Source organism: Oncorhynchus mykiss, chromosome 1, assembly GCF_057628025.1.
Source record: "Oncorhynchus mykiss isolate SJ-2025 chromosome 1, ASM5762802v1, whole genome shotgun sequence".
NCBI classification, from domain to species: domain Eukaryota; kingdom Metazoa; phylum Chordata; class Actinopteri; order Salmoniformes; family Salmonidae; genus Oncorhynchus; species Oncorhynchus mykiss.
Window position 1 is genome coordinate 28,736,428 of NC_143022.1, and position 12,210 is coordinate 28,748,637.

Here is a 12,210-nt window from a genome sequence, read left to right on the forward strand (position 1 = left end):
CACACGGGCCGGTCGTGGAATTCCCACGAGAGTAACGGTTAATTATTTGACTAGGCCACCTGTAATTGACATTGATATTTCGCTGAACACTGGATGGTTTAATTTTTATTTTTGGCAGAGAAATGAGGCGAGGGGGAAGGGGGGAAAAAACTCACCCAAATGTGTAGCCCCGTTAGAAAATATAAATAGATTTTCTTTTTACATTTTTGTGTACCCCAGACAGAATTGCGTGTACCCCAGGTTGGGAATACCTGTGTTAGAGGAGGTCACAATTGTGGGGGAGTGGTGGAGTTTCATGATGACTTTCATTATGGAAAACAGTGAATTGATCAGTAGGTTTCTGTGCCTTGTCTTACCTTTCTCTCTCCTGCAGCTCCTCACAGTCCTCAGACAATAGCAAGAAACAGAAGGTTGAGGAGTCTGCAGCATGGAATGGGGGCCAGACAGGTGGGCTGGAAGCATCTCGTATCACGGCTACTCATAATGTCACAACTTAATGCAGTAATAACACAAAGTCCTATGCCTCACACATTATGTGTTCACTGGTGTCAGTAAGTGTGACTGACAGTGTGTTGTGCTCTCAGAGCAGGAGGCGGGCGGAGATGCGGGTAAGCAGACCTCCACAGTAAAGACGACAGGCATCCTCCACCTGCCATCGGCCGCCGTGTGTGTGGGCATCCTGCCGGGCCTGGGAGCCTACTCCGGCAGCAGTGACTCTGAGTCCAGTAGCGACAGCGAAGGTAGCGTGGACAGGAGCATCTGACCTATAAAGAGAGAGTCTGCAGATAGACACACACATTCACACAGTCTGCCAACACTTCTACTCCCATTGCTTTCACAGCTGTATGAGTTACTGTTGCTCTGTCATTTTGCAGCGTTTCTATCAAGTGTTTTCCAGCCCAAAGTTGCATAGTTAGTTGTGATTTACTTTCTTCATAATCACTAAATAATTAAAACCCCTTAAATTAACTTCAATGTCATTGTGGTTTTGATGTTGTGCATCCAAATATGACCCCCTCCCTTCCTCCCAATATGACATCTCACACAGTTTAAATCCCTGGCAGCCTAACCTGACGACATCCCCCTGCGGCTGCAAGCTGTGCTATTGGCCAAGGGAACAGTGACTGACAGCTTGGGATCAAGGACAGGACTGCCACATCACATTCATACCAAACCTTAGAAAACATCAAGAAAGCAAGCCTGAGCTTTGTGGGCAGTCTCAGATGCAATGTATGTGGAAATATTTTTCCTTTTATTTTTGTTTATTTTTGATGCGTCAGTGCAAATAATTCTGGATTTGAATGGACTTCTCTCCATTGAAATGTGTGTTTGATCATTGGAAGGTCGAGGCTTGGGGAGAAGAAAGTAAAGCGTTTTCTTTGTGTATTTGGTGTGACGAGTTGAATAATGAATGAATGATAAATGGAATGAAATACAGTTTGAATAAAATGGAAGTGATTTCTGTTTCTACTCATTCACGTGCAGTCCTTAACCAATAAGAATAGAATGTAGGAATACGTTTCTACTCATTCACGTGCAGTCCTTAACCAATAAGAATAGAATGTAGGAATACGTTTCTCAGGGTGCTCTTTGTAGGAAGCCTTGTTGGTATCGCATACACATCTTAAGAAAATCCTCTCAATTGGATAAAGTGAAAAGTTGATTTAACCAGGCATATCCAGGATACGGTTGTACGGATTGTTTCAAACTGTAACTTTTTAAAATGTTCAAGCAGAATGAATTCATTGTGTTGCCTCGACCTTATGTTTCAGTCAAGCACACAGCACAGTGACATTTCTGTATGTTTATTGACCTGAGTGGTAACGAATACATGGTGAACATTATAAAATCAATAACGTCTTCAAGGTACAGTACAAGTACAACAAATTACAATTCACTGCATAAAAGGTACAGGAAAAACTTTTCATAAACATTTTCTTTTGAAAACAGAACATTGTATAAATTTACATTCAGGGTAGAGTATGCATTTCAAATGTTCTCTTCAGGGGACTGCAAAGTAGTATTCTTTGACACATACTGTATTTTTCTTCCACAAAGTCTTGCTTTCAGATAAGGTTAAAAAATCAGATGAATACATATTAAAACACTTTTTCATTGTGTTTTTCTTGTAAACAGTGAATAGACGTTTGCAACATGCATGATGATGAACCAAGGCCTTGGGATTTCACTCCGATGCTGTGTTGCTAGGCGACAGGTTCCTCTGTTTGAAGTACTGTGTGACCTGTTGCGGCAGCTCAGCCAATACTGATTTGGCTAAAGTTTCCTTTGGAGCCTGTGAGAACAAGACAGAAAAGTAAAAGTCACATTGAGATCTCTAAATATCAGTGTTTTTACAATAAGAATGCATTAGAATCAACTTTCATCCAGTTAATGGTTTAGAAGTAAGATATGGCTCTCCATACTCTGTGTATGGACATTTTTTCTCATTTTCAGCAGATGGACTGAAGCTAGGATGTGCTCTCTCCTACTGTTGAGGAAGTCACATGGCCTACAGATCACCCACTCCCAAGGCTGTTTACACTCACAAAGTCAATCCATATCAGGATGTGTCATCTCTAATATGTCCTGCAACAACAACCTGTTGTTATATCTGAGTATAGTGCAACAGGTTGACATCATAACGTTAAACAGTCAACCACAATGTGTTTTAGACTACAGGGGAACAAAAACAAGACTCATTTATACACCACTTTTGTTTCCCCTAAGTGTATTAAACATATGAGATACTCACATTTCGGAAGTCCCTGAAGGGAACAAACTGCACGATGTCTCTGACTGCTTCCTCTCCTGTGTAGGAGCGTAACACGCTGCTGTCCCCATCCAGGAACTCCATGGCAGCAAAGTCTGCATTGCCCACTCCAATAATGATGATTGACATGGGGAGCTTGGCTGCCTGAACAATGGCGTGGCGGGTCTCATCCATGTCACTGATCACCCCATCTGTGATGATCAGCAGAGTGAAGTATTGCTGCAGGGGAGAAAGAAAAAGAGAGAGAAGAAGAGAGAGAGTGGGGGGGGTGGAAGGGGAGAGAGAACGGGGATTAAGCTTTATGGGATGATGTGAAGGAGACTTGAAGGGAATATAATCATGTTGGGACAGAGCAGAAAAAACTGGACAAATTGTTCAAACCGAAATTACGTTTAGCCACAATGTATTCAACTGTTCGGTTTAGACACATGGATTACTGTGTAGGTATGATGTCTACCACCACACCTCGGAGGTGTCACTGGAATAAATTCAAATGAATGCAACTAATGTCCAAGCTGTGTCCTCACTGTGAACTTGCACAGTGCTCAGTAGACACGCATTTCTTTAATTGCTTTTTATGCACATTAACTCCAAACACCCTAGAACAGCACAGTCAGATTAGTGATGATTGCATTACATTGCGGAGATATTGTTGTACATGTGAAGATGAGAAGGAGAAAGAAGGATACTATTCCAATCCACTCCTGCAAAAGAGGAGGGTGGGGGAAGAAGGATTTATATAGTCACACAATCCCTGTCTCCTGTTCTTTCTGCTGCAGTTTGCTGATTGTCATATGTAGAATGGAGATTTACATTTGCTCAGTGTTGCATCATGATGAAATCTTCCTCCAGCTGTAAGGCTGGTTAGAGATCAGACAGCAGCATATTCACACTGAACGTTCTCACACATGACCAGGAGAATTAACTGACTGGAGCCCAAGAAAGACCCAGTCCCATATGCACAAATGTCAAAGGCTGTACTGGTCTTAAGGAATCCACAGATTTCTTAATCATACTCTGGTACGCAGAACACAAGCAGTAAAATCATGTCTGTGTGTGATGGTCAACGGTGTGAGTCAGTGTAAAGCTATGGTCTGTTGAGCTTCATTCAGTCCTGTGGGTTTATTATGGCCAGGTTCAAACCATGAGGGTCGGAGAGAGCAGCACTTGTACAGGATGAGAGGGTCTCGAACTGACTCTCTGAACACAGCCACTGACACACAGACCCTCAGCAGTTCCCACGTTCCATACTCACACAGAGATCTTGTATCTATGTAGAGTACTTCAAACATGCCTTGCATAACAAAGACTAAAATAAACACAATTTTACCCCCCCCCCCCCCTCCCTAAATGGTGTCTCTCTCTTTCTTCCAACCCACTGCTTCTTTCTGTTCTCGAAAGGAAACATAGCAATCTGACACATCAAATACCCTCCCTTCCAGTCCTGGTAATCATCCAAATGGGAGGGGTAGACCTATGTTAATAAAATACCCTGTTTTTTTGTCCATCTCTGGCCATGCAAATTCATTTGTCAGTGTAACAGACCACACAAACATGTCCCTCTCTGTGAAAAAAAGCTCTATTACCGCTTGGTAATAAGTGCTTTAAGTGTGGAATACAGACATTGAGACATAAAGTGTGGAATACACACATTCGTAGATCATGATTAACTATCCTGGCCTTCTGGCATGGTTGATGTGATGCTGTGACGTCAAGCCCTGCGGGCCAATGTGTCACAGCTCCCCACCATCCTCACACTTATCAAGGGCACTGGGCAAAGAAGAGGGGGGCTGACTTATTTTCACATTGCAAACACACACACATAAAATACACACAGAAGCACACACACACTAAGTTCATACAGAAGCACATGCATGTGTGCTCACAAATGCAAATGCACACATTCACTCTCAATCGCACTAAACATGCACAAACAGGGTTGGGGAGGAACGGATTGCAGACGGGCACATCGCTCACCGCTCCCGGGCATACTACTCGCCAATGTCCAGTCTCTTGACAAGGTAGATGAAATCCGAGAAAGAGTTCCCTTCCAGAGAGACAGCCGAGACTGTAACGTTCTTTGTTTCATGGAAACATGGCTCACTCGAGACACGCTATCTGAGTCGGTACAGCCACCTGGTTTCTTCACGCATCGCGCCGATAGAAACAAGCATCTCTCTGGTAAGAAGAAGGGCGGTGGTGTATGCCTTATGATTAACGAGACGTGGTGTGATCATAACAACATACAGGAACTCAAGTCCTTTTGTTCACCTGACTTAGAATTCCTCACAATTAAATGCCGACCGCATTATCTACCAAGAGAATACTCTTCAATCATAATCACAGTCTTGTATATTCACCCCCAAGCAGACACATCGACGGACTTGAAATAACGTAATTGGACTCTATGTAAACTGGAAATCACATATCCTGGGGCTGCATTTATTGTAGCTGGGGATTTTAACAAGGCTAATCTGAAAACAAGGCTCCCCAAATTCTATCAGCATATTGATTGTGCTACCAGGGCTGGCAAAACCCTAGATCATTGTTATTCTAACTTCCGCGACTCATATAAGGCCCTCCCCCTCCATCCCTTCGGGAAAAGCTGACCACGACTCCATTTTGTTGCTTCCAGCCTATAGACAGAAACTAAAACAGGAAGCACCCGCGCTCAGGTCTGTTCAACGCTGGTCCGACCAATCGGATTCCATGCTTCAAGATTGCTTCGATCACGTGGACTGGGATATGTTCCGCATAACGTTGAACAATAACATTGACGAATACGCTGATTCGGTGAGCGAGTTTACTAGCAAGTGCATATTAGCAAGTGCATTGGTGATGTTGTACCCACAGCGTATATTAAAACATTCCCCAACCAGAAACCATTGATTGATGGCAGCATTCGCGCAAAACTGAAAGCACAAACCACTTTTTTTAATCAGGACAAGGTGACCAGAAACACGACCGAATACAAACAGTGTAGCTATTCCCTCCACAAGGCAATCAAACAAGCTACGCGTCAGTATAGAGACAAAGTAGAGTCACTATTCAACGGCTCAGACATGAGAGGTATGTGGCAGGGTCTACAGTCAATCACGGACTACAAAAGAAAATCTAGCCCCGTCGCGGACCACAATACCTTGCTCCCAGACAGACTAAACAACTTGTTTGCTCGCTTTGAGGACAATACAGTGCCACTGACACGGCCCGCTACCAAAACCTGCGGGCTATCCTTCATTGTAGCATATTAGAGTAAAAGATTTAAATGTGTTAACCCTCGCAAGGCTGCAGGCCCAGACGGAATCCCCGGCCGCGTCCTCAGAGCATGCGCAGACCAGCTGACTGGTGTGTTTACAGACATATTCAATCAATCCTTATCCCAGTCAGCTGTTCCCACATGCTTCAAGAGGGCCACCATTGTTCCTGTTCCCAAGAAAGCTAAGGTAACTGAGCTAAATGACTACCGCCCTGTAGCACTCACTTCCGTCATCCTGAAGTGCTTTGAGAGACTAGTCAAGGACCATATCACCTCCACCCTACCTGACACCCTAGACCCACTCCAATTTGCTTACCGCCCCAATAGGTCCACAGATGACGCAATCGCCATCACACTGCACACTGCCCTAACCCATCTGGATAAGAGGAATACCTATGTAAGAATGCTGTTCATCGATTACAGCTCAGCATTTAACACCATAGTACCCTCCAAACTCGTCATTAACCTCGAGACCCTGGGTCTCGACCACGCCCTGTGCAACTGGGTCCTGGACTTCCTGACGGGCCGCCCCCAGGTGATGTGGGTAGGTAACAACATCTCCACCCCGCTGATCCTCAACACTTTGTCCCCACAAGGGTGCGTTCTCAGCCCTCTCCTGTACTCCCTGTTCACCCACGGCTGCGTGGCAATGCACGCCTCCAACTCAATCACCAAGTTTGCAGACGACACTACAGTGGTAGGCTTGATTACCAACAACGACGAGACGGCCTACAGGGAGGAGGTGAGGGCCCTCGGAGTGTGGTGTCAGGAAAATAACCTTACACTCAATGTCAACAAAACAAAGGAGATGATCGTGGACTTCAGGAAACAGCAGAGGGAGCAGCCCCCTATCTACATTGATGTGACAGTAGTGGAGAGGGTGGAAAGTTTTAAGTTCCTCGGCGTACACCTCACGGACAAACTGAAATTGTCAACCCACACAGACAGCGTGGTGAAGAAGGCGCAGCAGCACCTCTTCAACCTCAGGAGGCTGAAGAAATTTGGCTTGTCACCAAAAACACAGATGCACAATCGAGAGAGCATCCTGTCGGGCTGTATCACCACCTGGTACAGCAGCTGCTCCGCCCATTACCGGAAGGCTCTCCAGAGGATAGTGAGTTCTGCACAACGCATCACCGGGTGCAAACTACCTGCCCTCCCGGACACCTACACCACCCGATGTCACAGGAAGGCCAAAAAGATCATCAAGGACAACAACCACCCGAGCCACTGCCTGTTCACCCTGCTATCATCCAGAAGGCGAGGTCAGTACAGGTGCATCAAAGCTGGGACTGAGAGACTGAAAAACAGCTTCTATCTCAAGGCCATCAGACTGTTAAACAGCCATCCCTAACATTGAGTGGCTGCTGCCGACATACTGACTCAACTCTAGCCACTTTAATAATGGAAAAATTGATGTAATCAATTTATCTCTAGCCACTTTATATAATGCTTATATACCCTACATTGCATAATCTCATATGTATATACTGTATGCTAAACCATCTACTGCATCTTGCCATCTTGATGTAATGTATCACTAGCCACTTTTAACAATGCCACTTTATATAATGTTTTCGTACCCTACATTACTCTTCTCATATGTATATATTGTACTCTATACTATCTACTGTATCTTGCCTTGCCATCACGCATTCATATATTTTTATGTACATATTCATATTCATTCCTTTACACTTGTGTGTATAAGGTAGTTGTTGTGAAATTGTTAGGTTATATTACTTGTTAGATATTACTGCATGGTCGGAACTAGAAGCACAAGCATTTCGCTACACTCGCATTAACATCTGCTAACCATGTGGATGTGACAAATACATTTGATTTGATTTGATGTAATCCATTATGTTATAAACTAAAATATTGCAATCAGATTACAGATACTTTCGGAATACTTTTAAACTCAAGTCTGATATTGCTTCTTCTGATATTTCTTAATATCTTTCTTTTAACATTTTGTATTATGTGTGTATTTATTTGTATTGCTAGGTAAAAATGAACTGTTGGAGCTAGAAACACAAGTATTTCACTGAACCTGCGATAACATCTGCAAATTTGTGTACGCGACCAATAAACTTTAATTAGATTTTGGGCAGCCAGTGAAAAATGCGCTCTTGCAACAGCTGTGTGCTGATGCCAGACAATGGAATAACAGTTTGAGGGAGTTCCTCCCTTGTAAACTCCTCTGTGGTATTGTGCTCCACACATACTGTCAAAAACAAGTTTAATTTAAGAAGACCCATGAGTAGAGCTTTTATTGCTCAATCTATTTCATGCTGATTTAAAAAATAATTCAAAGGCCTAAATCGTTAGGGCGTTAGGAGTGGTACCCCACCCGTTAGGGCGTTAGGAGTGGTACCCCACCCGTTAGGGCGTTAGGAGTGGTACCCCACCCGTTAGGGCGTTAGGAGTGGTACCCCACCCGTTAGGGCGTTAGGAGTGGTACCCCACCCGTTAGGGCGTTAGGAGTGGTACCCCACCCGTTAGGGCGTTAGGAGTGGTACCCCACCCGTTAGGGCGTTAGGAGTGGTACCCCACCCGTTAGGGCGTTAGGGGTGGTACCCCACCCGTTAGGGCGTTAGGAGTGGTACCCCACCCGTTAGGGCGTTAGGAGTGGTACCCCACCCGTTAGGGCGTTAGGGGTGGTACCCCACCCGTTAGGGCGTTAGGAGTGGTACCCCACCCGTTAGGGCGTTAGGAGTGGTACCCCACCCGTTAGGGCGTTAGGGGTGGTACCCCACCCGTTAGGGCGTTAGGAGTGGTACCCCACCCGTTAGGGCGTTAGGAGTGGTACCCCACCCGTTAGGGCGTTAGGGGTGGTACCCCACCCGTTAGGGCGTTAGGAGTGGTACCCCACCCGTTAGGGCGTTAGGGGTGGTACCCCACCCGTTAGGGCGTTAGGGGTGGTACCCCACCCGTTAGGGCGTTAGGAGTGGTACCCCACCCGTTAGGGCGTTAGGGGTGGTACCCCACCCGTTAGGGCGTTAGGAGTGGTACCCCACCCGTTAGGGCGTTAGGGGTGGTACCCCACCCGTTAGGGCGTTAGGAGTGGTTCCCCACCCGTTAGGGCGTTAGGAGTGGTACCCCACCCGTTAGGGCGTTAGGGGTGGTACCCCACCCGTTAGGGCGTTAGGAGTGGTACCCCACCCGTTAGGGCGTTAGGGGTGGTACCCCACCCGTTAGGGCGTTAGGAGTGGTTCCCCACCCGTTAGGGCGTTAGGGGTGGTACCCCACCCGTTAGGGCGTTAGGAGTGGTACCCCACCCGTTAGGGCGTTAGGAGTGGTACCCCACCCGTTAGGGCGTTAGGGGTGGTACCCCACCCGTTAGGGCGTTAGGAGTGGTACCCCACCCGTTAGGGCGTTAGGGGTGGTACCCCACCCGTTAGGGCGTTAGGGGTGGTACCCCACCCGTTAGGGCGTTAGGGGTGGTACCCCACCCGTTAGGGCGTTAGGGGTGGTACCCCACCCGTTAGGGCGTTTGGGGTGGTACCCCACCCGTTAGGGCGTTAGGGGTGGTACCCCACCCGTTAGGGCGTTAGGAGTGGTACCCCACCCGTTAGGGCGTTAGGGGTGGTACCCCACCCGTTAGGGCGTTAGGAGTGGTACCCCACCCGTTAGGGCGTTAGGAGTGGTACCCCACCCGTTAGGGCGTTAGGGGTGGTACCCCACCCGTTAGGGCGTTAGGGGTGGTACCCCACCCGTTAGGGCGTTAGGGGTGGTACCCCACCCGTTAGGGCGTTAGGAGTGGTACCCCACCCGTTAGGGCGTTAGGGGTGGTACCCCACCCGTTAGGGCGTTAGGAGTGGTACCCCACCCGTTAGGGCGTTAGGGGTGGTACCCCACCCGTTAGGGCGTTAGGAGTGGTACCCCACCCGTTAGGGCGTTAGGGGTGGTACCCCACCCGTTAGGGCGTTAGGGGTGGTACCCCACCCGTTAGGGCGTTAGGGGTGGTACCCCACCCGTTAGGGCGTTAGGAGTGGTACCCCACCCGTTAGGGTGTTAGGGGTGGTACCCCACCCGTTAGGGCGTTAGGGGTGGTACCCCACCCGTTAGGGCGTTGGTACCCCACCCGTTAGGGCGTAAGGGGTGGTACCCCACCCGTTAGGGCGTTAGGGGTGGTACCCCACCCGTTAGGGCGTTAGGGGTGGTACCCCACCCGTTAGGGCGTTAGGGGTGGTACCCCACCCGTTAGGGCGTTAGGAGTGGTACCCCACCCGTTAGGGCGTTAGGAGTGGTACCCCACCCGTTAGGGCGTTAGGGGTGGTACCCCACCCGTTAGGGCGTTAGGGGTGGTACCCCACCCGTTAGGGCGTTAGGAGTGGTACCCCACCCGTTAGGGTGTTAGGGGTGGTACCCCACCCGTTAGGGCGTTAGGGGTGGTACCCCACCCGTTAGGGCGTTGGTACCCCACCCGTTAGGGCGTAAGGGGTGGTACCCCACCCGTTAGGGCGTTAGGGGTGGTACCCCACCCGTTAGGGCGTTAGGGGTGGTACCCCACCCGTTAGGGCGTTAGGGGTGGTACCCCACCCGTTAGGGCGTTAGGAGTGGTACCCCACCCGTTAGGGCGTTAGGAGTGGTACCCCACCCGTTAGGGCGTTAGGGGTGGTACCCCACCCGTTAGGGCGTTAGGAGTGGTACCCCACTAGTTAGGGCGTTAGGAGTGGTACCCCACCCGTTAGGGCGTTAGGGGTGGTACCCCACTTGTGATTGTTCCCAATTTTTGGTATTTTTTGTATTTAAAAAAATCAAAATATGTATAGATTATATAATTCATGGATTATGTTTTAAATGCTCATAAAAGTGCAGTAAAAGTGTACATTTTCCTGTAAAAAAAATATATTGTTCAAAACAAGCCGTTCAGTTACTTAATACTGTCCCTCAGTCACTGGCAGCTCCATGGACGAATAGGCAATGCAAACATTGCTTGGATTGCTATACAAAGTAAATGGACAGTCCTGGGGCGCTCAAATGTGCATTCAGTCAGAACTTCTGGGTATTCTTTAGTCCCCTCCTCCAAATGAGTCTCTCCTGCCCAGTGGTGACCTGTCATTCAGGTTTCGAGCCCTACCTGTTTAGCATTTATTTATTTTTTAATAATTGGCCTATTTTGCATTTTATTTTGGTATTCATTTGTGTTACATACCAGTTTTCAAACAATGTAAAACTATTTTTATCATCCTTGAGTTAATAAAGCTGCATACATGGTCTCTTGAGTAAAATGCAGCTGTTTCAGCCTAGAACAGTGCTTTCAGTAGTGGAGGGGCACCCAGCAAAAGCACAGCGCTTAGACGTTGGTAATTTTCTCTAGTTGCGCTGTGATTGTCTCAGTGTTCTGTCACTCATGGGGACACTACGTCGCCACAGACTCTTCAAGTAGAGCTAGGCAGTTCAAGCCTCCTTGGGTGCAGCCACAGATTTACATTAGAAGCGCCCATCCAAGAAGGCTCAAGGTCATTGGCCACAGATAAAATGACATCAAATCATTCTATATCTACCATAGATTTGATTGGACTGATAATGTCAACATCATACTTTCAAAATCTTAGCTAGCTAGCTAGACAAGCAGTCATCACCATGAATCATGTTGACAATCTACTGGCAAATCCTTTTCAGTCCTTGTCATATGAAGAGAAACTATAGATAAAACGTATCGGTGCTCATTGGCTATTGGACATAAACATTATACAACAAGTCGGGAATCCAAGTCTGGGTTTAAGGATTTAAAACGTCTCTGTGAAAGGGTCACTTTTCCAAGCTTAAATGGATAAACATCCTCACGCAACACCATGGGCCAGAAAAGGTTGAATACAGTGGCTATGCTGTTAATCCAGCATGACACATGCTGAGTTCAAAACAACTGGAAACTCGGAAATTAGACATTTCCGACTTTAGTGCGTTCAAGACAACTGGGAAAATACGTTTTGAATGGTCATCCAACTCGGAATTCCAAGTCAGGAACTCGGGTCTCTTCTAGAGCTCCGACTTTCCGACCTGAGGATCCCTGACATCATGATTCAACCTGTTCCCAGTTGTCTTGAAATCACCATAAATCCAGAGAATGCCAGATTTTGATGACACAGTTTGATGTCAAAGTTTGCCCACAAGAAGGACCACTGCACCACCTTTCTGTTCGAGTGAGCGAAGCACAACAACGAGGAGTCTAAAA

The 12,210-nt window shown here is 47.2% G+C and overlaps 2 protein-coding genes across 17 annotated transcripts in view; one reads left to right on the forward strand and one right to left on the reverse strand.

Moving 5' to 3' along the window:
- Positions 1 to 1,474, forward strand: part of LOC110520156 (PSME3-interacting protein) — a 12,166-nt gene extending 10,692 nt beyond the window's left edge. For 5 of the 14 annotated variants that reach the window (XR_016491607.1, XR_016491599.1, XR_016491629.1 and 2 more), the window contains 3 exons: positions 374 to 447; positions 590 to 740; positions 1,049 to 1,474. Coding sequence is in view for 6 of the 14 variants with exons in the window: in XM_090219254.1 (XP_090075380.1) it covers positions 374 to 447; positions 585 to 740; positions 1,049 to 1,053 (235 nt within the window). In the remaining 8 variants the exon portion in view is untranslated. Of the gene's footprint in view, positions 1 to 373; positions 448 to 584; positions 741 to 1,048 lie in introns of all 14 variants that reach the window. The other 9 variants (XR_016491625.1, XM_090219280.1, XM_090219316.1 and 6 more) reach the window with 3 other exon arrangements.
- Positions 1,475 to 1,789: 315 nt separating this feature from the next.
- Positions 1,790 to 12,210, reverse strand: part of LOC110520152 (copine-2) — a 39,513-nt gene continuing 29,092 nt past the window's right edge. For all 3 annotated transcript variants that reach the window (XR_016491470.1, XM_021597260.3, XM_036974738.2), the window contains 2 exons: positions 2,753 to 2,989; positions 1,790 to 2,293 (listed from right to left, as the gene is read on the reverse strand). Coding sequence is in view for 2 of the 3 variants with exons in the window: in XM_021597260.3 (XP_021452935.1) it covers positions 2,186 to 2,293; positions 2,753 to 2,989 (345 nt within the window). In the remaining variant the exon portion in view is untranslated. The remainder of the gene's footprint in view (positions 2,294 to 2,752; positions 2,990 to 12,210) is intronic.